Consider the following 26,487-nt stretch of genomic DNA (forward strand, 5'->3'; position numbering starts at 1 on the left):
AATAAATGATGTTATGAACCTCCTCAGTACTCTGAAAATGTAAGATCTGGGCATGGTGTAGATGGTGTGGAAACAGAGGTGGATAATGTCCTGGTTCTGGCCAGGCCAGGCTCACCTCCCCAAACAGCAAACACAGTTGAGCTGAGTTCACCTGGGTTGTTTTCCACACCACCTGATATCACTTCCCCATCAAAGGAGATGGTTGGGGAGGGGTGGTCATGGCAAGGTGCAGAACTCTCTTGTTATTGGGGTTGTAAGGTACTCTCTGTGCTATACCTGGGTGTGAGTGCAATTGGGGCTGTTATTGGTCCCCTTTTATGGTGCTTTTGTCAGAAAACTGTCCTTATCCCAACCCACAGAGGCTCCATCTGTTTTTCCTCCGGGAGTGAGTGAGCAGCATGTGGTGCTCAGCCATTGTTTGGGGCTGAACCACCACAGTTTCCAAGCCACAAGCAGTGAGCTTCTCTAAGAGAAGGTGGTGGGAAACTGTGTCCAAGGCCATGCTAAAGTCAAGGTAGACAACACCCAGAGCCCTTCCCTTGTCCAAGAAGCAGGTCACTGTCATACAGAGAGATGTGGTTGCTCAAAGAGGACCTGCCCTTATGAACCCAAGCTGACTGGGCCTGATCACCTGGGGGTTCTTCATGAACTGCATAATGCTGTTCAGGGTGATCTGCTACATCAGCTTCTCTGGGACTGAAGTCCAACTCTCAGGCCTGTAATTTCCCTGATCATCCTTCTCTCCCTTCTTATATAGGGGGTTATGTTGACTGATTTCCAATCTGCTGGTTTCTCTCCAGGCAGACAGGAATGATGGAAAGTGGCTTGGTGAACCCCCCTTGCCAGCTCTTTCAGCACCCTTGGCTACATCCCATTCAGTCTGTGCACACCTCTGCGGTGCAGCAGGACCATCTCCTCCTGGATTGAGGTGGGCTCATTCTGCTCCCTGTCCCTGTCTCCTAGCTCAGGGAATTGGATTCTCTCTGTACAACTGCTCCTATTACTAAAGACAGTGGCAAAGATTTTATTAAGCACCTCAGCCTTGGCCTCATCTATCCACAATGTTTCCTCCTGAATCTGATAGGGGATGAAGGGTCTCCCTGCTCTTTCTTTTATTTAAATGGAGGACAGATGAATTTCTAGCTGGGCTTTGGACCAACAATGAGGAGAAACTCTACATCCTGTTGTTCTTCCCTCAGCATTACACAACACATGCTGACCCAGGAAGAGCCTGAGCAATGCCTGAGGGACAGGACATGTCCTCCATGGGATGAGGGTCAGGGCTTGGCCTTTCTGCTTCATCAAACCAACCCAAGGCTTGCTCAGCATCTCAGCTGCTTGTACATTGCTTTTGCCTACCAGCCAACATGGCCTCCAATTACCTGTGCTAACGAGTCCCTGGAAAGGCTCAGCCAGCAATGGCTCTCAGAGGGACTCATTAATACTTCAGGTACTTTGGCTTCTGCTTTTGACATGGAGATTTTTGTGTAATTTCCATCTCAGTACCTGAGCTTCAAGGACTCAGCACCAAATGCACCACAGGGCTCATTAAATGTATAAAGCAAGCCCTGAGTCATATCTCTTGATGTAATTATCTTCAAGTCTTCAAGAGATGCACAGATCATTGAAGCAGTTTCAAAGGGAGCTCAGAGTAAAATTGATTTCTTTTTAAGGGTGTAGGTTATTATTTTCACTTCAGAGCAGAGGTGATAACCTCTGACTGAGATTGATCCAGGGTGCCTCCTAAGGAGGTCTGGACTGTTGTGGAAAATGGCCCCCTGAGGTCTGACACAGTGGGGACAACCTTGCTGCACATCTCCACAAGCCCACCATGACTCTCACCAGCCAACTGGGACTTGCATCCCTTGTCCTTACATCAGGTCTCTCTGCTGCACTCCACAGTGGGGCATTACAGCCCCTCTGTACCAGCTCCCCTGCTTTCCTTAGAGAACTGGCTGCACACAGGCAGCACACAGGGAGTTATTTTCCCAACAACAGAAGAAACCTGACAAGATTCACCATTAGATTCAACACTCCTCACTCTATGCCAAGTGCAATCTGACACCAGTGAGGTTCACCTGCCACAAAGCTTAACCATGTGAGAAATGTTTTTGTGAGAGGAAGGAGACTGTGAAATCACTGCAACTCAAGAGTTGGCTAATGACAAAAGAATGAGTCAGACAACTGCCAGAAAGGCAAGGGTTTAACTCCCTGAAACTCAGAGCAGCAGCTGGATGGTTGAGAGGTGTCTGAATGGTCAAAGGGGAAGAGAAAGGGAAATCTAGAGAGCAACCAGAAGCACTGGAGTGCAGATCCATTGATGGAACTATGATTTCAGACATGGTGAGTTGACTTTGGACAGGTAGAAATATGTGACAGACTGGGGAGATTAAATGCACAGCTGTCCTGTTTCTGGCCAGGCAATAGTTAGCCTCCCCAAGCAGCCAGCAGAGGTGAGCTAAGTTAGCAGAGGTGACCTGAGTTAGCACAGCTGAGCTGAGTTAGTCCAGGCTGTTTTCCACACCACCTGACATCTCTCCCCCATCAAGTTGGCAGGTTGGGGAGAGGCACTCATGTTTTCCTTAAGGACAGTCTGAGTGTGGCTGGGGCCTTTGGTTTGTCCTTGTGTTGTGCAGTACCTTGTGATCCTTTGGTCAGTAGAGTCCTCTGTGTTATCTCTGGATGTGAGTGTAGTTTGTGATGTGCTGTTATCATTTTTTCACATTTTGTCAGTAAACTGTCTTCCTCCAAACCCACGGAGGGTCTGTCTGTTTCTCCTCCAGGAGTGAGCATTATAACCTGACCCTTGTCCATGAGTGAGATGGGAGAAATGAGAAAAGATTTCAGCTGCCTTCCAGGTGAGCACGTCATCACCTGGCTACTCCGATGCTGGGACAATGGGGCATGCAGCCTGGAATTAGAAGGCAGGGAGGCCAAGCAGCTGGGATCCCTGTTCAGAAAAGGAGTTATTGACAAGGTGATTGGAAAGAAGTTTCAAGCCCTCAGCCTCTGGAGGCCACTTCTGTCAAGTGTGGGGGAAAGGTACCAGTTCAGTGAAGACGTCATGTGTTGGCCAGTCAAGTGGATGACCACAGAGCAGAGTATGCAGTATTTGAGGGGATTAGCCATGTGAGAGATGAATTACTATGATCCTGATGATCTGCAGCTACCCACCAATCCTGATGAAGTCCAATGTTCCTCACCCATGTGGTGTAAGTCTGTGTGGAGTGCACCAGCATCATATGCCAACTCACTGGCAGTAATAGATTGGGGAAAGGAAGAAGCACCGACAGCAGCTGAGGTGTCTGGCCAACTCCATCTACTTGAAGAAAGTCTTTGTTCCTCTCTTGTCTCAGCTGTGGATAAGTTGTCTTGAGAGGTCTGACAACTCAAAGAGGATATGTCCTACTGCCCACCTGGGCAGACAACAATTTCAGCTACCTGCAGCAGGCCTTCCCCTGTTCCAGAAAAAAGTACACACCAAGAGGCATCCTGTGGTTCTCTCTGCATGACCATGGTGAAGACATGAGGAGGTGAGATGGGAAACCCACCTCCAAACCTGACAAGCTGCAATGAAAAAGAGTTACAAAAAGAGATTTCTCCAGGAAGAATGCTGCACCAGTTTCCAGTAGACAGCCCACCAGACTGTCATTGTGCCTGTGATCCTCTTGAATGGACTGCTCAGACTTTTTTTGAAAGAAGTAAACAGCAAATATGATGAACAAGATTAGAGGGCAAGTTTGCAGAGGTACAAGCCATCCAGCTGGCTTTAAACATTGCCAGATGAGAAAAGTGGCCAAAATTCTACCGCTATACTCACTCCTGGATGGTGGCCAATGCCATGTGGGGGTGGTTTCAGCAATGGAAACAAAGCGACTGGGAGTGCAGAGGCAAACCCTTCTGGGCATGATGTAGATGGTGTGCAAAAAGGGGTGGATAATGTCCTGGTTCCGGTCAGGCCGCAGTTATCTCACCTGTGCTGGCTGCTTGGGGAGGTTGAGTTAGCCCTGGCTGTTTTCCACACCACCTGACATCACTTCTCCATAAAGGAGCTGGTTTGGACACCACTCCTGGGTGCCTCCAGGGCAGTGTGAGTGCAGCTGGGCTTTTGGGTTGGTCCTTCTGTCCTGCAGCACTCTGTAATCCTCAGGTGGGTAAGGTACTCTGTGTTCTCACCGGGTATGAGTCTAATGGGCTGTTTATTGTTCTAGTTTCATGGTGGTTTTTTCAGTGAACTCTCCTTATCCCAACCGACAGAGGTTCTGTCTCTTTCTCCTCTGGCAGTGAGCCAGTGGTGTGTGGTGCTCAGCCACTGTTTGGGGCTCAACCACTGGAAGCATTTAAATTACTCTCTCCTCTTTTCATTTATTTTCTATCATGTCCTTTAATGCCTCTTGCTGAGGCACCACAAGTCAGTTGAGGCTTCTACACGCACGCATCAACCACTGACACAACGGAGCTTCACTTCCAGCAGACCCTGGCAAAATCCTCTGTGGTTTTACAAAGAGAAACTTCAAGAACTTTTCCAACCAAAGCTGATCTGCTCCTTCTGATCTTGTGATGTTCTGCATCAGGGGATAACCAGAACAGGGGGTAGAACCAACACATCATCCTGTTTTGTGACCAATCCAGCATTGGTGACACATGATAATTTATTCATTGCTGCCCAGTGCTTGCACAGCATCAAGGCCCTTCCTGATTTGCGTGCTGCTCCACTAGAAAGTAAGCTCAGGGAGCACTGGTTGTTGTGAGGGAGGACTGCCAGGGCAGCTGGTGCCAACTGCCCAAAAGAATCTCCCATGCATGATGACATCATCAGTGAGCAGGGTTAAACCTCAACACCCGCACATCAAGGGAATTCAGACATGACTGGTGGAGCAGCAGTGTCAAGGAGGAGGCTTTGGGCGTTCTGAGGGATGCCATAGCAGCCAGGGCTGCTACACAGGAACCTGGCCGTGAGCACATTGGGCAGCACTGGGAGCAGTATGGCCACCCAGGCAAAGGCACTTACTGTTTGACTCAGCACTGGAGGACACCAGCAGAGAGTCCAGGAGTGTCTGTGTGTGTGTGTGGGGGGTGGTCAAGACGAGTGTGGAGGAACTGTCACAAGGTTGAGAGAAATTCTGCCAAGATAGGGTTAGGAGTCTTGTGTGGAGAGGCTGTGAGACCCGGGCTTCTTTAGCCTGGGGAAGGGGAGTCTGAGGAGAGTGTAGGGGTAGCTCAGAGAGCTTGAAAGTTCCTTTTCAAATTAATGGCAATTAAAACTAGAGGTGCAGATGGGTTATGAGCATGGAGAAATGTCATTCTGAGGGTAGTGCTGTGGTGCTTGGAGTTACTTGGAGGAAGTGTGGATGAGCTGGTTGCTTGGTTTATCTGGGAACAGCTGGCAAGGAGGGAGAGACAGCAGTACAGGCAGGGACATGATGGGGTGAGAACAAAATGGGGAAATGGGTTGGGTGCCTGCAGGGAAACAGGCACAGGTGTGGAGCAGTGTCACATGGGCTGTGGTGCAGAAGGTCAAGGGTGTTATCCAGGCTGAAAGGGCCTGATAGAAATGAGATCACAGCACTTGGCTGTGGCTGATGTCCCTGCAGAGGCCTCAGAAGAGACACATTGTTCTCGTGGCCATGGAACATCATTGCCTCCTTGAACTCAAAGTAGGGAGGCATCCATGTGTCATACCCCTGTCCTACCCTTGGCATCACACTCCCCACATCCAATATAAGAGCCCTGAGACACAGGTGAGGGTCAGGATCTCCCTGCCCAGAGGCTAGGGATAAGCACTTGGCATTTCTGCTTCATCAGACCAAGCCAAGGTGTTCTCAGCATCAGAGCTGCCTGTGCTTTGCCTGGGTTTGTCCTCATGGCCTCCAGTTGTGAGGTGTAAGATGTTCATGGGGAGGCTTTGTCTGTAATGGCTCACAGTAGGGCTCATGAACGCTTCGAGGTTCTTTGGGCATTAGGTCTGACTGACATTTTAAGAGGTTTCTTCACTCTTCTCTTAGTATCTGGGGTCTATGGACTCAGAAGCAGATATACAATAGGGCTCATGGAAATACAGAAAGGATTAAAAAGCATATCTGTTCAAGTCCTTTTCATTAAAAAAATCCAGAGTTCTACAAATAATTGGATTACAGTTAGGTATTTAATGATGAACAGTTCAAAGGAATATTACAATGGAGGATATTTTCTCTTCACGGGTATTTTCTGTCATGGCTCAGTTGATAGAAGCAGTGACAGCCACATTATGCAATGGGTGTCAGTTTCCTAAGGAGATCTGGACAGGCAGGAAAAGCAGTCTCTTCAGATCCAAGCCTGCATGGAGAACCTTGCTCTTCCCCAAGCCCAGCAGTTCCCTCACTGGCCTCCTGGGACTCCCAACACTTTTCCTGGCATCATCTGTGATCACAGGCACAGACAGATTTCTCTGACCACAAACAGCAGTTCAACATGACACAGTTTAATACCCATGAAATCTCTCTCCTCAGCTGCCTGCTACAGCCAAGCAGCGTGTGAAGGGGGTCAGCTTTCAGAGGAGATTCTCTCCCAGAACAGTTTTAATAAAATACATAGAAAGGTCACTTGTCAAAACTTTGGAACTCAAAGCAGAAACCAGAGAGATGATTGGGATTTCAATGAACAAAGAGAAAGTGGAGGTGGAATCCTGTGATCAAAGTAAAGTGCATACATCCATCCAGTCTACTGAAAAGATGTCCCTAGGCATGGCTGTGCCGTCAGGAGAAGTGGAAACACCTGAATGACGAGGGAGATGAAAGAGGCAGACCGGTGGTGAGCCAGGTACAGGGGAAGGGGAGTGTTTCTTCTGCTGCCATGTCTGAGTCAAACAAGACCAGAGATACTGCATGAGGAATGGGATGAAGGTGTTATTACATCAGAGACAAAATAGAGGGAAAAAGCCCGCACAGCACCCAAAAATCCTAAAATACTAAATACAGACTGGTCCTAATGTGTGTTACATGACCAGTGATATGGGGAAGAAGATGAGCAGTTTATTGCTGCTTAGAAACATCCAGTCATCAGTTTCCACACGGCATCCTTGAGCTCCTGGTTCCTCATGCTGTAGATGAGGGGGTTCACTGCTGGTGGAACCACCGAGTAAAGAAATGCCAATACCAGGTCCAAAAAAAGGGAGGAGATGGAGGAGGGCTTCAGGTAGGTAAAAAGGGCAGTGCTGAGAAACAGGGAGACGACGGCCAGGTGAGGGAGGCAGGTGGAAAAGGCTTTGTGCCGTCCTTGCTGCGAGGGGATCCTCAGCACAGCCCTGAAGATCTGCACATAGGACACCACAATGAACACAAAACAGCCAAAAACTAAACACACATTGAAGAGAATGACTCCAATTTCCCTGAGGTAGGCATCTGAGCAGGAGAGCTTCAGTATATGAGGGATTTCACAGAAGAACTGGTCAACAGCATTGCCATGGCAGAGGGGCACTGAAAATGTATTGGCTGTGTGCAGCACAGAATAGAGAAACCCACTGGCCCAGGCAGCTGCTGCCATGTGGACACAAGCTCTGCTGCCCAGGAGGGTCCCGTAGTGCAGGGGCTGGCAGATGGCAACGTAGCGGTCATAGGCCATGACAGTGAGAAGACAGTACTCTGTTGTGATCAAAAATAAAAAGGAAAATAGTTGAGCCACACATCCTGTGTAGGAAATCGCCCTGGTGTCCCACAAGGAATTGGCCATGGATTTGGGAACAGTGGTGGAGATGCAGCCAAGGTCAGTAACAGGGAGGTTGAGGAGGAAGAAGTACATGGGGGTGTGGAGGTGGTGGTCACAGGCTATGGTGATGATGATGAGACCATTGCCCAGGAGAGCAGCCAGGTAGATGCCCAGGAAGAGGCAGAAGTGCAGGAGCTGCAGCTCCCGTGTGTCTGCAAAGGGCAGCAGGAGGAACTGGCTGATGGAGCTGCTGTTGGACTTCTGCTGCTATCAAGTTTGGAGACCTGTCCAAGGAGGAAAAGGCAAAGAGAAATTAGGGAATCTTTCCTTGAGGAAAATCCCTTCCACTGCTTATGGAATGCCCTCAGGTTGACTCTCTGTATTCAGGGAGAATTTTGTCAGGTCCCTTTTGGGAGGTCTGCAATGTGCTGGCTCGAGCGTGCCACTGCTGGGAGGAGGGTCAGCTGTGGGCTCTGGAGAACTCAGTCCTGCCTTGCAGCAGTCAGTAAATTGAAGGATGGTGTGATCTTAGACTAAATCCCCTGTGGATAGGAAGGAGCTTTTCAGCACTTTCACTCCAGTTTCACCTGAGGGCAGAGCAGAGCTTTGGAGCTTTTTTTCACGTGCCTGTACCTGAGAGTGTTTCTCCTGTCAGAACTCCCTGACATTGCTGCTGCAGTGCCAGTGAAACCTTCCCCTGAATGCAGAGTGGGGAGAGCTGGTCTGTCCATCAGCCCTGGTCTCAACTGCCCTGTGCTGGGTGCTCTCTGATCACACCCATCAGTGTCTGCACAGTGGGGTATATCAGGGACGTCCCAAATCCGCACTGCCAGAGCATTTTGTTGAGCAGCTCCTTTATTCTCCCTCCCTGACAATGTCTCTGCTGCCTGGAGCTGTCCCTGGAGCTGTCCCTCTCTGCCCATATCACATCCTGCTCTGTGCTCACAGAACTGATCCAGTCTGCCCTGTGCTCACCTCTGCTCTGCAACCCCCTCCTGGCATCATTGCACTGCCCTGGGAACCTCTGTGTGTGCAGAGATCAGGAAATCCTCTGATGTGGACATTCTTGAGAGGAGAAATAAGTTCTAATACACCACACTCAGCACAGCCCACAGGAGAGGAAAAGTCAAAGCAAAGACTCTGCCTGGCAAGAAAATGCTTCCTTGATGTTGTTCTTGAAGTTCCCTTTGGAATTTCTCAAGGATCAGCTGCAGCTGGGAGCAAAGCTGACCCAGGCAGCCTTTTCTTGTAGCAGATGGACCTTATGATGACCTTCCCTGGGTCACTCCTATAACCCATAGTTGCTGTCTCTATGCTTGTGTAAAGCCCACCAGGCAGGCTGAGTGCTGACCCTGGCAGCAGCAGAGTCCCTCCCATGATCACAGCCGCAGGGTGCAGGGACCCTGCTCACTAGGACAGCCCTGGGCACCCCTGGGTGCACACGCTGCTTCACACCTCTGCAGCCATGCCCAGGAGAAGACAGCTGTCCTGCCCTGTCCCTCTGATGCAGCAGAAGGGCATCCCTTCCAGGCAGCACTTTCTGGTCCTATAGAGAACCTGTCCTCCTGACAGACCCCACACACTGCCCCATGTCCCAGCTTTAGGAGATCCCTCCAGGAACAGAACCTGCATTGCCCTGCACCCACAGACATACCAGGCAGAGTGCTGTGGAGATTTCTCCTCCAGTGAGCTCTCAGCATCCATCAGCTCTCTCAGCCTCACAGGTCTCCCCTTGGTGCCTACAGGCAGTGTCCCCAGCCCTGTGTGCTTGGCAGAGGAGCTGCTCCTGGGCAGAGCTGTCTCTCTTCAGCACTGCAATATTTCTGAGCTCCTACTCTCCATCCCAGGAGCCCAGCCCAGCTCCCACCAGAGGAGCAGGTGAAGACATCATATTCTCCATCCCCTCTGTCCTCCGTTGTGTCTCTGGAGGTCCAAGTAACTAACTTGGAAATATACTGAAGTCCTTTGTAATGTTCCCTCCCTTGTCTGGGGAGCAATCCTTCTGTCTGTCAGAGTCCTTTCTCCTGGTCAAACCAGAGTTGGGCAGAAGAATCACCTTGCCTTGTCTCTCTATGAGACACGACCCACAGGAAGGGACAAGGAGGGGTCTCTTTCCCCCTGTGAATGGAAGGGAGTCAGTCGAGTAACTCCAGACCCTTCATCCTTGCTTTGCAGCCCTGGGGCTGGAAGGACTTACTGCTCTGACCTATGGCTGCCACAAACCCATTGGAGTTTCCATTCCACTTGCCCCAGTTCTGGTGGCACATATAGGCACCTTCTGTATGGGAGCTGCTGATCCCAGCTCCCTTAGGAATTACTGGTGGTGGAGGCAAGTTGTCATTAACTCTTCTCCATTAGAGTGAGCCTCATCAGATGGAAAGTGCATGTCACACACATTTGCTGTACTCAAAACTGAAGACCAGGAATGACTCTTTAGGACCCCATGGGTGAGGCTTCTGCTCTCCCTGGGTATTTGAGAGGCAAATCAAGTATTTTTGTTTTCCTTGTTATAAATCTCTCCTCAATCCTGTCTTTTACTTCGGAAAACACTTTTCCATACCCAGAGTCAGCAGATGTCCAACAGCAGCTCCATCAGCCAGTTCCTCCTCCTGCCCTTTGCAGACACATGGGAGCTGCAGCTGCTGCACTTCTGCCTCTTCCTGGGCAAGAGTTTCATGATCATTATTGTAGCCTATGACCATTGACTCCACATGCCCATGTACTTCTTCCTCTTCAACCTCTTGTTGAAGTGGGTGGACCCAGGTGCTCACCAAAGCTGCTCTATCACTCCCCTTCTTCAGCTGCATAGGGGAGAGGAGATGTAACAAAAGGTCAACATAAGGACAGGGAGAGATCATGCAGCGGTCACTCTCCTGAGTTACTCTCAATAAACCCATCTAATTCATTACCCAATCAAAGAGAGCAGAGGAATGGGAAAGAAAAATAAATTAAAACACCCCCCACCAATGGGCATTGGGGTCAGTTCATCACACATTGTCTCAGCCGCTCCTTCCCCCTCATGGGAGGACTCCTCACAGTCTCCCCTTGCTACAGCTTTGGGTCCCTCCCACAGGACACAGTCCTCCATGAACTCCTCCAATGTGAGTCCTTCCCACATGGCTTCAGATCATCACCAACTGCTCCAGGGTGGGTCACTTTAATGGGCTGCCCTCCTTCAGCAACAGACTGCTCCAGCCTGGGTCCTCTCAGCCCTGCCAGCAAACCTGCTCCAGCACAGGCTTCCTATGAGGTCACAGCCTCCTTCAGGTGTCTCCACACGCTCTAGTGTGGGGATGTCTACATGCTGCAGGTAGAATCAGTGTTCCACATCATCCAGAATGGGCGGTGGAGGAACAACCTCACTGACCATGGACTTCACCAGGGGCTTCAAGGGAATCTCTTCTATACTAACATGGTTCACATTTATCCCATTGCTAACCCAGGATCTCATGGTCTTGTGTGATGCAGACATTCTGTAACAAAAAGCTGTGCTCTCTTTGCATTATGTCTCCCTGGTAAGGTGCTCAGATTTCTCCAGGAGGATGCTGTGGAGACAGTGATGAAGGCTTTACTATGTAGACATCAGCCTTTTTTCTTCATCCTCCACCACAACGGTTCCCCCCCCCATTCAATAAAGGTGGGAGATCCGCCCTGGTGCTCCTTCTGTTATTAATGTTCTCGTGGTTTAGTCCTGGCTGGAGGGCAGACACCCACCAAAGTCAGTCTATTACTCCCCTTCTTAGTTGGACAGGGCAGAAAATATACATTAAGAGGCTCAGGAGATTGAATAAGGACAGGGAAGAGCAGCCCAAAAGCAGCATTTGTCAAATTTAGGACTGTTCCCTTTCTAAGGAAAACCTTGAGCCTCAGGGATACTGGGGCTGCTACTGGGCTGCATACAAAAACTCCCCTTTCCCTGTACCTGCATCACCACCAGTCTGGCTCTTTCATGTCCCTGGTCAGGCAGGTGTTTCACCCTCTCCTGATGACACAGCCATGCCTAAGGACATGTTTTCTTGAGTTGCTGTGATTTCACAGTCTCCTTCCTCTCACAAAAACATTTCTCACATGGTTAAGCTTTGTGGCAGGTGAACCTCATTGGTGGCAGATTGCACTTGGAATAGAGTGAGATGTGTTTAATTTAATGGTGAATCTTGTCAGGTTCTATTTGTTGTTGGGAAAATAACTCCCTGTGTGCAGCCAGTTCTCGAAGGAAAGCAGGGGAGCTGGTACAGAGGGGCTGTAATGCCCCACTGTGGAGTGCAGCAGAGAGACCTGATGTAAGGACAAGGGATGCAAGTCCCAGTTGGCTGGTGAGAGTCATGGTGGGCTTGTGGAGATGTGCAGCAAGGTTGTCCCCACTGTGCCGGACCTCAAGGGACCCTTTTTCAGACCAGTCCAGACCTCCTTAGGAGGCACCCTGGATCAATCTCAGTCAGAGGTTGTCATCTCTCTTCGACAGTGAAAATAATAACCTACACCCTTAAAAAGAAATCAGTTTTATTCTGAGCTCCCTTTGAAACAGCTTCAATGATCTGTACATCTGTTAAAGACTTGAAGATAATTACATGAAGAGACATAGATCGTTAGGGCTTGCTTTTTAGTTTAATTAGCCCTCCGGTGCATTTGGTGCTGAGTCCTTGAAGCTCAGGTACTGAGAGGAAATTACAGAAAAACGTTCATGTTAAAAGTAGAAGCCAAAGTACCTGAAGTATTAATGAGTCCCACTGAGAGCCATTGCTGGCTGAGCCTCCCCAGGGACTCGTTAGAACAGGTAACTGGAGGCCATGTTGGCTGGTAGGCAAAGGCAAATTACAAGCAGCTGAGATGCTGAGCAAGCCCTGGGTTGGTTTGATGAAGTATAAAGGCCAAGCCCTAACCCCCAGCCCCAGGGAAGACAGGTCCTGTCCCTCAGGAATTACTCTGGGCTCTTCCTGTGGCATCATGGGTTGTATAATGCTGGGAGACGAACAACAGGATGAGAGTTTCTCCTCATTGTTGGTCCAAAGCCCAGCGAGAAATTCATCTGTCTTCCATTTAAATAAAAGAAAGAGCAGGGAGACCCTCCATCCCCTATCACATTCAGGAGGAAACATTGTGGATAGATGAGGCCAAGGCTGAGGTGCTTAATGAAATCTTTGCCACTGTCTTTAGTAATAGGAGCAGTTGTAGAGAGATAATCCAATTTCCTGAGCTAGGAGACAGGGACAGGGAGCAGAATGACCCCACCTCAATCCAGGAGGAGATGGTCCTGCTGCACCACAGAGATGTGCACAGATCTGTGGGGCTGAATGGGATGCACCCAAGGGTTCTGAAAGAGCCACCAAGCCACTTCCCATCAGTCCTGGCTGACTGGATCAGTCAGTGTAATCCCCTATATAAGAAGGAACAGGAGGCTGATCAGGGAAATTACAGGCCTGATAGTTTGACTTCAGTCCCAGAGAAGCTGGTGGAGCAGATCATCCTGAGCAGCATTATCCAGTTCATGAAGAACCCCCAGGTGATCAGGCCCAGTCAGCTTGGGTTCATAAGGGCAGGTCCTGTTTGACCCACTGAATCTCCCTCCATAAGAGGGTGACCTGCTTCTTTGACAAGGTAAGGGCTGTGTTTATTGTCTACCTGACTTTAGCAAGGCCTTGGACACAGTTTTCCAGAACTTGCTCTTAGAGAAGCTCACTGCTTGTGGCTTGGAAGCTGTGGTGGTTCAGCCCCAAGCAATGCTTGAGCACCACATGCTGCTCGCTCACTCCCCGAGGAGAAACAGACAGAGCCTCTGTGGGTTGGGATAAGGGCAGTTTACTGACAAAAGCACCATAAAAGCGGAACAATAGCCCAAATTGCACTCACACCCAGTGATAGCACAGAGTACCTTACAAACCCAACAATAACAGAGTGCTGCACCATGCCACAAGCACCCCTCTCCAACCAGCCCAATTTCCTTTGATGGGGAAGTGATGTCAGGTGGTGTGGAAAACAGCCCAGGCAAACTCATCTCACCTGTGCTGGCTGCCTGGGGCGGTGAGCTCTGGCCTGGCCAGAACCAGGACATTATCCACCCCTGTTTCCACACCATTGACATCATGCCTGGATCTCACTTTTTCAGAGTCCTGGGGAGGTTCATAACATCATTTATCCATTATTTAGACCATCTGCCATTGAGCGATTTTGTTATACACCAACAATTTAGTGGCTGTCCTCACCTAGAACTAAAACCCCTTGGGGTACACACTGGACTTCCTCATCCTTTCTCATCACCCACCAAGTGCACTCAGGTCCCTGAGTTAAAGCAATCCCACAAATGGGTTCGTCTTTGCCTGTAGCAGGAATAACCTGGACTGTTTTGCCAACTGGTTTTAATGCACACTACAGGGACTTCATCCCCCTCTAGAGTCGCTGGGAGTTTCGATTGGACATGGCTTCACCTCTGGCCCTTCAGGTGACAACAGGGGTTGGTGTCTTAGCAACTCTTTCCTGGCCTCCACTCTCAGTAATTCCCATGGGCACGGGGACCAGCAGGTCCCAGGCAGCCATGCTCCTTAAACATTGCAGGGGGTCAGACACCCCTGCTTGTCCCTGCCTGGAGGTCCTGTCTCATGGGGAGACAAGGAAAGGTGATTGTCCTGCCCAGCTCTGGTTTGATCAGGAGAAAGAACTCTGCTGGACAGAAGGATTTCTCCCCAGCTGAGGGAGGGAACATCAGAGATGAGATCACAGAGCGATCCCCATGAGGCCTGAGGCACCAGGAGGGAGCCTAGAAGAACTGGTCTTCTGCTGAGCTGGCCAGGCTCCTGGGATGAAGGGAGCTCACTGCAACCCAGCAGTGCTCCAGAGAGACAGCTCTGCCCAGGAGCAGCTCCTCTGCCAAGCACACAGGGCTGGGGACACTGCCTGTAGGCATCGAGGGGACACCTGTGAGGCTGAGAGTGGTGATGGATACTGAGAGCTCACTGGAGAAGAAATCCCCACAGCACTCTGCATGGTATGTCTGTGGGTGCAGGGCAATGCAGGTTCTGTTCCTGGAGGGATCTCCTAAAGCTGTGACATGGGGCAGTGTGTGGGGTCTGTCAGGAGGACAGGTTCTCTCTAGGACAAGAAAGTGCTGCCTGGAAGGGATGCCCTTCTGCTGCATCAGAGGGACAGGGCAGGACAGCTGTCTTCTCCTGGGCATGGCTGCAGAGGTGTGAAGCAGCGTGTGCACCCAGGGGTGCCCAGGGCTGTCCTAGTGAGCAGGGTCCCTGCACCCCAGGGTCTGTGTGCTGTGGCAGGGACTCTGCTGCTGCCAGGGTCAGAACTCAGCCTGCCTGCTGGACTTCTATCAGCAGTGCAGAAAGAAGCTGTGAGTTTAAAGTGTGACCCATGGAAGGACAGTGTAGGGTCCTCCTGCTGTCAGTGTGTTGTGTAGGACAGGTTTGCTCCCAGCTCCAGCGGATCCCTGGCAACTTCCCAGGGACTTTTCAAGAACACCAAGGATGAATTTTCCACTCCAGGTAAAGAGACTTTACTTTGAATTTTCTGCTCTTGTGGACTAGCTGTGAAGTTGGAGCTGAACTTTTCCTGATAACTTTGCAGCAGGCAGTGCAAACTCATTGGTCATTAGGACTTGTCAGAGCATCTCCTGAGCCCTGCACACACAGAGGTTCCACGGGGCAGTGCCCTGATGCCAGGAGGTGTCTGCAGATCAGAGCTGAGCACAGGGTAATTTGGATGAGGTCTGTGAGCACAGAGCAGAGGTGACATGGGCAAAGAGAAGCATCTGCAGGGACAGCTGCAGTTAGCAGATACATTGGCAAGGAGGAAGAGTGAGCTGCTCCCAGCATTGCCCTGGCAGTGGGGATTTGGTACCTCCCTGACATCACCCAACGTGCTGATACTTTCCCACAGCAACCCCCTGGTTTCTGCCACCCAGCACAGACTCTGAGACAAGACTTCCATGTTTTCAGTCTGAGAAACCTGTGAGTACCTGTCTGTCTGTCCCTGTCCTTGCAGCCCTGGCTGGACTGATTCTCACTGTTTCCATTCCTTTCCTTGCTCCCTTTGTCCCACCATTACCAAAGCTCTGCTCTGCCCTCAGGTGAAACTGGAGTGACAGTGCTGAAAAGCTCATTCCTATCCACAGGGCATTTAGTCTGAGATCCCACCATCCTTCAATTTACTGACTGCTGCAAGGCAGGACTGAGTTCTCCAGAGCCCACAGCTGACCCTCCTCCCAGCAGTGGCACGCTCAAGCCAGCACAAAGCAGACCTCCCAAAAGGGAGCTGAAAAAAGTCCTGAATGCAGGGAGTCAATCTGAGGGCATTCCCTAAGAATTAGAAGATGTTTTCCTAAAAGAAGTGTTCCATCACTTTTCACTGTGTCTTTTCCTCCTTGGACAGGTCTCCACTCTTGACGGCAGCAGATGTCCAACAGTAGCAGCTCCATCAGCCAGTTCCTCCTCCTGCCCTTTGCAGAAACACGGGAGCTGCAGCTCCTGCACTTCTGCCTCTTCCTGGGCATCTACCTGGCTGCTCTCCTGGGCAATGGCCTCATCATCATCACCATAGCCTGTGACCACCACCTCCACACCCCCATGTAATTCTTCCTCCTCAACCTCGCTGTTACTGACCTTGGCTGCATCTCCACCACTGTTCCCAAATCCCTGGCCAACTCCTTGTGGGACACCAGGGCCATTTCCTACACAGGATGTGTGGCTCAACTATTTTCCTTTTTATTTTTGATCACAACAGAGCTCTATCTTCTCACTGTCATGGCCTATGACCGCTACGTTGCCATCTGCCACCCCCTGCACTACGGGACCCTCCTGGGCAGCAGAGCTTGTGTCCACATGGCAGCAGCTGCCTGGGGCAGTGGGTTTCTCCATGCTGTGCTGCACACGGCCAGTACATTTTCAGTGCCCCTCTGCCATGGCAATGCTCTTTACCAGTTCTTCTGTGAAATCCCCCAGATCCTCAAGATCTCCTGCTCAGATGCCTACCTCAGGGAAATTGGACTCATTGTGGTCAGTTCCTGTTTAGGTTTTGGGTGTTTTGTGTTCATTGTGGTGTCCTATGTGCAGATCTTCAGGGCTGTGCTGAGGATCCCCTCTGAGCAGGGACGGCACAAAGCCTTTTCCACCTGCCTCCCTCACCTGGCCGTGGTCTCCCTGTTTGTCAGCAGTGTCCTGTTTGCCTACCTGAAGCCCCCCTCCATCTCCTCCCTTGTGCTGGATATGGTAGTGGCGTTTCTTTACTCGGTGGTTCCACCAGCAGTGAACCCCCTCATCTACAGCATGAGGAACCAGGAGCTCAAGGATGCTTTGTGGAAACTGATTACTAGTGTGCCTGGTGTTTCTAAGCAGCAATAAACTGCTCCACGTTGTGGAAGGATTTTTCCTTCTTTTCTGTCTAATCTATAATAAAATAGTGCACCTCCATCCCATTCCTAATGCAGCTTCTCCTGAACTTGTGTGACCCAGACCTGTGCTCTCTTTGAATTAAGTCTGCCTGAAAACAGACAGAGCCTCTGTGGGTTGGGATAAGGACAGTTTACTGACAAAAGCACCATAAAACGGGAACAATAACAGCCCCAATTGCACTCACACCCAGTGACAGCACAGAGTACATTACAAACCCATCAATAACAGAGTGCTGCAGCATGGTATGACTACCTCTCCTCAGCCAGTCCCTTGGATGGGGAAGTGATGCCAGGTGGTGTGAAAAACAGCCCAGGCAAACTCAGGTCACCTGTGCTGGCTGCTAGGGGAGGTGAGGTCTGGCCTGGCCAGAACCAGGACATTATCCACTCCGGTTTCCACACCATCTACATCATGCCCAGATCTTACATTTTCAGAGTCCTGGGGAGGTTCATAACATCATTTATTATTTAGACCATCTACCCTGGACCACCATCCAGGAAATAGTATAGAGAAATATGTAATATTTGGCCTTTTTTCTCCTTTGGCAATGTCTAAAGCCAGCTGGATGGCTTTCACCTCTGCAAACTGGCTGGATTTGCCTTCTCCATAGGCAGCTTCTGCAACTGGTTGTGTAGGACTCCATACATCAGCCTTCCACCTCTGATGTTTACCAGAAATGTGACAGGACCCATTGGTGAACAGGGCATTTTTCTTCTCATTTTCTGGAAATTCAGTGTACACTGAAGCCTCTTCACCACATGTCACCTGTTCCTGTGGTGATATTCCAAAATCTTTCTATCTGGCCAGTCTGTGATCACTTCCAGAGTTCCTGGGTGATTGGGGTTTCTTATTCAATCCCGCTGTGTGATAAGTGTGACCCACTTGCTCCATGTAGCATGAGTGGCATGTTGTGTTGGAGGGGCCTTCCCTTTGAACATCCAGCCCAGCACTGGCAGTCGGGGTGCCAGGAGGAGCTGGGCTTCAGTCCCAATCACTTCTTAAGTGGCTCGAACCCCTTCATGTGCTGCCAGTATTTACCTTTCTGTTAGAGTGTCTGGATCATCTGTAGCCCCGACTCCAAAACCCCAGAGACTGACCTTGGGCCTCCTGTTGCCTTTTGTGGCGTGGCAACCCAGTTCAGGAACGGCAACGATGCCACACTCTGGCCTCACGGTCCATCAGCTCACAGACACCAATGTGGTGGACGGCAAATGGCGTTTATTAGTGAGTGGCACAGTGTTATATAGCTGTCCTGGTTTTGGTCAGGATGGAGTTAACTTCTTTTGTAGCAGCGGATGGAATGCTGTGTTTGAGAGTTAAAATGAAAGCAGTGCTGGTAACACCCTGATGTTTTTAGTTGCTGTCAGACAGTCAAGGACTTTCTCAGCTCTTCGTATTTCTCTATTCATGGGAAAGGAGGGGCAAAGCCAGGACAGGTGACCCAACTGGCCAAAGAGAGTATTCCATGCCACTTACATCCTGCCCAGGATATTGGGGGGCTGACAGGAGGAAGGCCTAGGGCGGCTCCGGGACGCTCTGGGTGGCACGGCCTGAGTTGTGTGGTTTGGTGAGAAACTGCATTGTGTATCAACAGCTTCATTTATTTTTGCTCTAAGGTCCTGTTAGCATTGTTATATTGTATCTTTCTGTTATCTTAGTAAACTATCCTTATCTCAACCCATGGGCCTCTTATTTCTTGGTTTTGGGGTTATTTGCCCTTTCCTCTTCCTTTGCCCTTCCCTTACCTCTCTCTCACACACACAAACACCGTTCCCTTTTCTCTGCAGCTGCGTGGATCTCGGCTTCAGAGATCACTTCAGCCGGGGTGAAACCACAACAGTCTTTTTGCTTCCCAACGTCGGGCCCGAAAGGTTGAGATAACGGTAGATCTGACCCTGACCCTATTGTAATTAAGACAAAGTTGTGATAAGCACTTTGGTTTAAGCAGTCTCTGGTCACGATGCTCTGGTATTTACTCACAAGGCTGTGCTCACAGCTGTGGCAGCAAAACCACCGTCTGCTGTATGCAATCCTAGCAGGATCTTTTAAAATCTTGGGGCTGCGGCTCCTGTTTTCGTTCCCGTACCTCCTTTTGGTGTACTTTATGACAGCAGTCTATGATGCAGTGATATCGATGATTGTGAACTTGTTCTGGTACTTGTATGAAATTTTGCTGCCCTGTCCATTCTTTGGACAGGGAGGAGTTAGTAACGGCAGCTGGTATGGTGGGAGTAGAGAAAGAAATATCTACTCTGCTTTCTCTTCCTTTGGGCTAAATACAACAGCTCTGGGAACAGCTTTTGAAAATTTCCAATATCCCTGTAATATTCAAACTAGCATTTTGCTGTTGTTATGTTTGGTGAATATGGTTCTGCTTTTGTTCAATATTAAGCACAGGGTTATGAATACCACTCAAGAGTGTTCTGCGAGGCCAGATAATCACGAGTGGCAGGGCATGTGGCAGAGTATGGGCAACTACCTAGGCACTGTCTCACGCCCGATGGTTTGGAGTTTCACTCCCGAACAGTTACAGGACCCTGATAAAGTGACTGCATATCTGAAAAGAAATTGCCGTAAGTTTCCCAGAGATGCACAGCTTACTGCACTGTGCTGGGCCCTGGCCACTATTTACCAAACACTGCTTGACAGCAGTCAGCACTGGCAGAGGGAAAGGAAGGAAAACAGACCAGCAGAAACTGCAGCTACTGTAATCACTGGGACTAACACTGAGGCCACTGTAACTTCTGTGACTAGCACTGTGGCTACTGCAACCTGCCCAACTGATGCTGCAGCTACCGCTGCCCCTACAGCAGATACTGCTGGTAAAACAAAAAATCACCACACATCAGTGTCTGTTGCTCCCGTACTAAAGAGGAAATACACAAAGAGAGTTGTTCCTGTAGTGAAGGATGAGGATGAGGATGAAATTGAATCAGGGCCACCTGATGAAGGTCAGGATAAAGTGGGGTCATCTGATGAATGTCAGGATAAAGCTGGGTCATCCGATGAATGTCAGGATGAAGTAAGGCCATCCAAACCATCTCAGGATAAGGCAAAGCCATCCAAACCATCTCAGGATAAGGAAAAGCCATCTCAACCATCCCGGGATAAGGTTGTTCCATCTCAACCATCTCAGGGTGAGGTTGTTGTCACAAGATCCCTGTCCCTGAGTGAACTGCGTGAAATTCGAAAAGATTTCAGCCGCCGCCCAGGTGAGCACATCATCACTTGGTTGCTCCGATCCTGGGATCACGGAGCCAGTAGTCTGGAATTAGATGGCAGGGAGGCCAAGCAGTTGGCATCCCTAGCTAGAGAAGGAGGCATTGATAAGGCAATTGGGGAAAAGCCTGAAATCCTCAGCCTCTGGAGTCGACTACTGTCAAGTGTGAGGGAAAGGTATCCCATAAAGGAATACATTACATGTCAAACACCCAAGTGTAACAAGCTAGAGGCAGTTATCCAGCACCTGAGAGAATTAGCTGTACGGGAGGTAATTTATTATGATCTGGACAACTCACAGCTTCCCTCTGATCCTGATGACATCCTATGCACCCCAGATATGTGGCGTAAGGTTGTACGAAGTGCACCAGCAGGGCACACCAATTCATTGGCAACAATGGACTGGAGTGATACATATCCACCAACCGTATCTGAGGTGTCCGGCCACCTTCGGAGATATCAGGACAATGTTTCTGTCATTGCAGTGGTAGAGAAACTGGTCAAACGACTTGACGAAAATGTGTCCATCTCCAAACCCGTATGCAGCCATGTTGCAGCTATTGGGAGAAAGCGTCCATCGTCCCAGAAGGGAGGATACAGTAGGTACACACCGCGAGAGACGCTGTGGTTTTACCTGCGTGACCATGGTGAGGACATGAGTAAGTGGGGTATGCAGCCCACCTCAGCCCTTCAAGCACGAGTGAATGAGCTGCGAGGTAAAAGAATTGCACAACGTGATTCTGACAGGAAGAACGTTGCACCAGTGAACAGCCAACACAGTCAGCAACAATAGAGGTGCCCTGCCTCCAGCCAGGTGGAGGAGAGGGATAACCGTGTTTATTGGACTGTGTGGATCCGACGGCCTGGCACGTCAGACCCACAAGAGTACAAGGCTCTGGTGGATACTGGTGCCCAGTGTATGGTAATGCCATCGAATCATGTTGGGACAGAACCTGTTAGCATTTTTGGAGTGACAGGGGGATCCCAACAATTGACTGTGTTAGAGGCTGAAATGAGCTTAACTGGGAAGGACTGGGAGAAACACCCAATTGTGACTGGCCCAGAAGCTCCATGCATTTTAGGTATGGATTATCTCCGTAGAGGGTATTTTAAAGACCCAAAAGGGTACCGATGGGCTTTTGGAGTAGCTGCTTTGGAGACAGAAGAAATTGAACAATTGCGTGCCTTGCCTGGACTCTCGGACAATCCTTCTGTTGTGGGGTTGTTGAAGGTTAAAGAACAGCAAGTACCAATTGCTACAACGACAGTGCACAGGAGACAATACTGTACTAACCGGGATTCCCTGATCCCCATCCATAAGCTGATTCGTCAACTGGAGAGTCAAGGAGTGATCAGTCGAACCCGCTCACCCTTTAACAGTCCCATATGGCCAGTGTGGAAGTCTGATGGAGAGTGGAGGCTGACAGTGGATTATCGTGGCCTAAATGAAGTCACTCCAGGTATGAGTGCTGCTGTACCGGACATGCTGGAACTGCAGTATGAACTGGAGTCAAAGGCAGCCAAGTGGTATGCCACAATTGATATTGCAAATGCTTTCTTCTCAATACCACTGGCGCCAGAGTGCAGGCCACATTTTGCTTTCACCTGGAGGGGCATCCAATACACGTGGAATCGTCTGCCCCAGGGGTGGAAACACAGTCCCACCATCTGCCATGGACTGATTCAGACTACACTGGAAAAGGGTGAAGCCCCAGAGCACCTGCAGTATATTGATGACATCATTGTATGGGGCAATACAGCAGAGGAAGTATTTGAGAAAGGAAAAAGGATAATTCAAATCCTTCTAGAAGCTGGTTTTGCTATAAAACAAAGTAAAGTCAAGGGGCCTGCGCAAGAAATCCAGTTTTTAGGAATAAAATGGCAGGATGGGCGTCGTCAGATCCCAATGGACATTATCAATAAAATAGCAGCTATGTCTCCACCAAGCAACAAAAAGGAAACACAAGCTTTCTTAGGTGTCATAGGTTTTTGGCGAATGCATGTCCCAAACTGCAGTCTCATTGTGAGCCCACTTTACCACGTAACTCGGAAGAAGAATGATTTCCAAAGGGGCCCTGAGCAGCAACAAGCCTTTGAGCAGATCAAACGTGAGATAGTCCATGCAGTGGCCCTTGGGCCTGTCCGGACAGGGACAGATGTTAAAAATGTGCTTTACACTGCGGCCGGGGAGAATGGACCCACCTGGAGTCTCTGGCAGAAAGCACAAGGGGAGACTCGAGGTCGACCGCTGGGGTTTTGTAGTCGGGCCTACAAAGGCTCTGAGGCCAATTATACTCCAACAGAAAAGGAAATACTGGCCGCCTATGAAGGGGTTCGAGCCGCTTCAGAGGTGATTGGAACTGAAGCCCAGCTCCTCCTGGCACCCCGACTGCCGGTGCTGGGCTGGATGTTCAAAGGGAAGGTCCCTTCTACACATCATGCCACTGATGCTACGTGGAGCAAGTGGGTTGCACTGATTACTCAGCGGGCTCGAATAGGAAACCCTAATCACCCAGGAATTGTGGAAGTGATCACAGACTGGCCTGAAGGCAAAGATTTTGGGATGTCACCAGAGGATGAGGAGGTAACACGGGCTGAAGAAGCCCCACCTTACAATAAACTGCCAGAGAATGAGAAGCAATATGCCCTTTTCACTGATGGCTCCTGTCACCTTGTGGGAACGCATCGAAGATGGAAAGCTGCTGTATGGAGTCCTACAAGACGAGTAGCAGAAGCCACTGAAGGAAAAGGTGAATCAAGCCAGTTTGCTGAGGTGAAAGCCATCCAGTTAGCCCTGGACATTGCTGAGAGAGAAAAGTGGCCAATGCTCTACCTTTATACTGATTCATGGATGGTAGCCAATGCCCTGTGGGGTTGGTTGCAGCAGTGGAAAAAGAACAACTGGCAGTGTAGAGGCAAACCCATATGGGCTGCTGACTTATGGCAAGATACTGCTGCCCGGTTAGAGAAGCTCGTTGTAAAGGTACGTCATGTTGATGCCCATGTGCCTAAGAGTCGGGCCATGGAGGAACATCAAAACAACCATCAGGTAGATACGGCTGCTAGGATTGAAGTGGCTCAGGTAGATCTAGACTGGCAACGCAAAGGTGAATTGTTCATAGCTCGATGGGTTCATGATTCCTCAGGTCATCAAGGGAGAGATGAAACATATAGATGAGCTCAGGATCGAGGGGTGGACTTAACCATGGATGCTATTGCACAAGTTATCCATGAGTGTGAGATGTGTGCCGCAATCAAGCAAGCGAAGCGCTTGAAGCCCCTTTGGTATGGAGGCCGGTGGATGAAATACAGATATGGGGAGGCCTGACAGATTGATTACATCACCCTCCCATGAACCCGCCATGGAAATGTTGCGTGCTTACGATGGTGGAGGCGACCACCGGCTGGCTAGAAACATATCCCGTACCCCATGCCACTGCCCGGAATACAATCCTGGGTCTGGAAAGGCAAGTCCTGTGGCGACACGGCACCCCAGAAAGAATTGAGTCAGACAACGGGACTCATTTCCGAAACACTCTCATAGACATCTGGGCCAAAGAGCATGGCATTGAGTGGGTGTACCACATTCCTTATCATGCACCAGCCTCTGGGAAAATTGAACGATATAATGGGCTCTTAAAGACTACCCTGAAAGCAATGGGTGGTGGAACATTCAAACACTGGGATACACATTTAGCCAAAGCCACGTGGTTAGTTAACTCTAGGGGATCCACCAATCGAGCTGGTCCTGCCCAGTCAAAATTTCCACGTACTGTGGAAGGAGACAGAGTCCCAGTGGTGCATATGAAGAGTATATTAGGGAAGACGGTTTGGGTCATCCCTGCTTCGGGCAAAGGTAAACCCATGTCTGGGATTGCTTTTGCTCAAGGACCTGGTTGTACTTTTCCCTTCCCTTACTTCTCACCCACCCCCCCCACCCCCCCCTTCCCTTTAACCTGCTCTTTTCCTTTAAGGAGCAGGCAGCTGCGTGGATCTTGGCCCTCAGCCGGGGTGAAACCACGACAAGTCCCTTGCTTTTTCAGTCTGGAGAAAAGGAGACTGAGGAGAGACCTCATTGCAGTCTGTGGCATCCTGAGGAGGGGGAGAGAGGGGGCAGGCACTGATATCTCTTTCGTAGCCAGGGATAGAACCTGAGGGAACAGCATGAAGCTGTGACAGGGGAGGTTTAGGCTAGATATGAGGGAGAGGTTCTTTACTGAGAGGGTGGTCAGGCCCTGGAACAGGCTGCCCAGGGAAGGGGTCACAGCACTGAGCTTGACCAAGTTCAAGAAGCATCTGGATGATGCGCTCAGTTCCGTGCTCTGACTTGGCTGGCCCTGTGTGGAGCCAGGAGTTGGACTTTATGATCCTTATGGGTCCCTTCCAACTCAGGAGATTCTTTGACTCTGTCTGAAATCACCATTTAGCAGTGGATCTGCACACCAGCACTTGTGGTTGGTCTCTAGATTTCCCTTCCCCTTCCCCTTTGACCGTTCAGACACCTCTCAAACATCCAGCTGCTGCTCTGAGTTTCAGGGAGTTAAACCCTTGCCTTTCTGGCAGTTGTCTGACTCATTCTGTCTTTAGCCAGCTCTTGAGCTGCAGTGATTTCACAGTCTGCTTCCTCTTACAAAAACATTTCTCACATGGTTAAGCTTTGTGGCAGGTGAACCTCACTGGTGGCAGAATGCACTTGGCATAGAGTGAGGAGTGTTGAATTTAATGGTGAATCTTGTCAGGTTTCTTCTGTTGGTGGGAAAATAACTCCCTGTGTGCTGCCTGTGTGCAGCCAGTTCTCTAAGGAAAGCAGGGGGAGCTGGTACAGAGGGGCTGTAATGCCCCACTGTGGAGTGCAGAGAGAGACCTGATGTAAGGACAAGGGATGCAAGTCCCAGTTGGCTGGTGAGAGTCATGGTGGGCTTGTGGAGATGTGCAGCAAGGTTGTCACCACTGTTCCAGACATCAGGGGACCTTTTTTTTGAGCAGTCCAGACCTCTTTAGGAGACAACATGCATCAATCTCAGTCAGAGGTTATCATCTCTCCTCTACAGTGAAAATAATAACCTACAACCTTAAAAAGAAATCAATTTTCCTATGAACTCCCTTTGAAACAGCTTCAATGGTATGCACATCTCTTGAAGATTTGAAGATAATTTCATCAAGAGACATAGCTCGTTAGGTCTTCTTTTTTATTTTTAATGAGCCCTGGGGTGCATTTGGTGCTGAGTCCTTGAAGCTCAGGTACTGAGAGGAAATCACACAAAAAACTCCATGTCAAAAGTAGAAGCCAAAGTACCCTGAAGTATTAATGAGTCCCGCTGAGAGCCATTGCTGGCTGAGCCTCCCCAGGGACTCGTTAGCACAGGTAATTGGAGGCCATGTTGGCTGGTAGGCAAAGGCAATGTACAAGCAGCTGAGATTCTGAGTAAGCCCTGGGTTGGTTTGGTGAAGCAGAAAGGCCAAGCCCTGACCCCCAGCCCCAGGGAAGACAGGTCCTGCCCCTCAGGCATTGCTCAGGCTCTTCCTGGGGCATTGTGGGGTGTGTAACACTGAAGGAAGAACAACAGGATGAGAGTTTCTCCTCATTGTTGGTCCAAAGCCCAGCTAGAAATTCATCTGTCCTCCATTTAAATAAAAGAAAGACCAGGGAGACCCTCCATCATCTATCAGATTCAGGAGGAAACATTGTTGAAAGATGAGGCCAAGGCTGAGGTGCTTAATGAAATCTTTGCCACTGTCTTTAGTAATAGGAGCAGTTGTACAGAGAGAATCCAATTCCCTGAGCTAGGAGACAGGGACAGGGAGCAGAATGAGCCCACCTCAATCCAGGAGGAGATGGTCCTGCTGCACCACAGAGATGTGCACAGATCTGTGGGGCTGTATGGGATGCAGCCAAGGGTGCTGAAAAAACTAGCAAGGGAGGTTCACCAAGCCACTTTCCATCAGTCCTGGCTGACTGGAGAGGTACCAGAAGACTGGAAATCAGTCGATGTAACCCCCTATATAAGAAGGAACAGAAGGATGATCAGGGAAATTACAGGCCTGATGGTTTGACTTCAGTCCCAGAGAAGCTGATGGAGCAGATCATCCTGAGAGGCATTAACCAGTTCATGAAGAACCCCCAGGTGATCAGGCCCAGTCAGCTTGGGTTCCTAAGGGCAGGTCCTGTTTGTCACACTGGATCTCCCTCTAT

General features: G+C 49.9%; 2 protein-coding genes across 2 annotated transcripts in view; one reads left to right on the top strand and one right to left on the bottom strand.

The window, feature by feature from the left end:
- The window catches only part of LOC311202475 (olfactory receptor 14C36-like), a gene marked incomplete at both ends in the record, with an annotated part of 31,207 nt that extends 14,183 nt beyond the window's left edge, over positions 1-17,024 (top strand). The window contains one exon of the mRNA XM_084277060.1: positions 16,605-17,024. Coding sequence (XP_084133186.1) covers positions 16,605-17,024 — 420 coding nt within the window. The remainder of the gene's footprint in view (positions 1-16,604) is intronic.
- On the bottom strand, positions 7,021-16,429 carry LOC311202531 (olfactory receptor 14A16-like; the record flags this gene model as incomplete). The annotated part of the gene is made up of 2 exons (XM_084277114.1): positions 7,021-7,950; positions 16,424-16,429. 2 exons carry the CDS (start codon positions 16,427-16,429, stop codon positions 7,021-7,023), a joined length of 936 nt encoding a protein of 311 aa, XP_084133240.1.
- Positions 17,025-26,487: the final 9,463 nt, after the last annotated feature.

The sequence above is a fragment of the Gallinula chloropus genome, assembly GCF_964237585.1.
Source record: "Gallinula chloropus genome assembly, chromosome: 30".
NCBI classification, from domain to species: Eukaryota; Metazoa; Chordata; class Aves; order Gruiformes; family Rallidae; genus Gallinula; species Gallinula chloropus.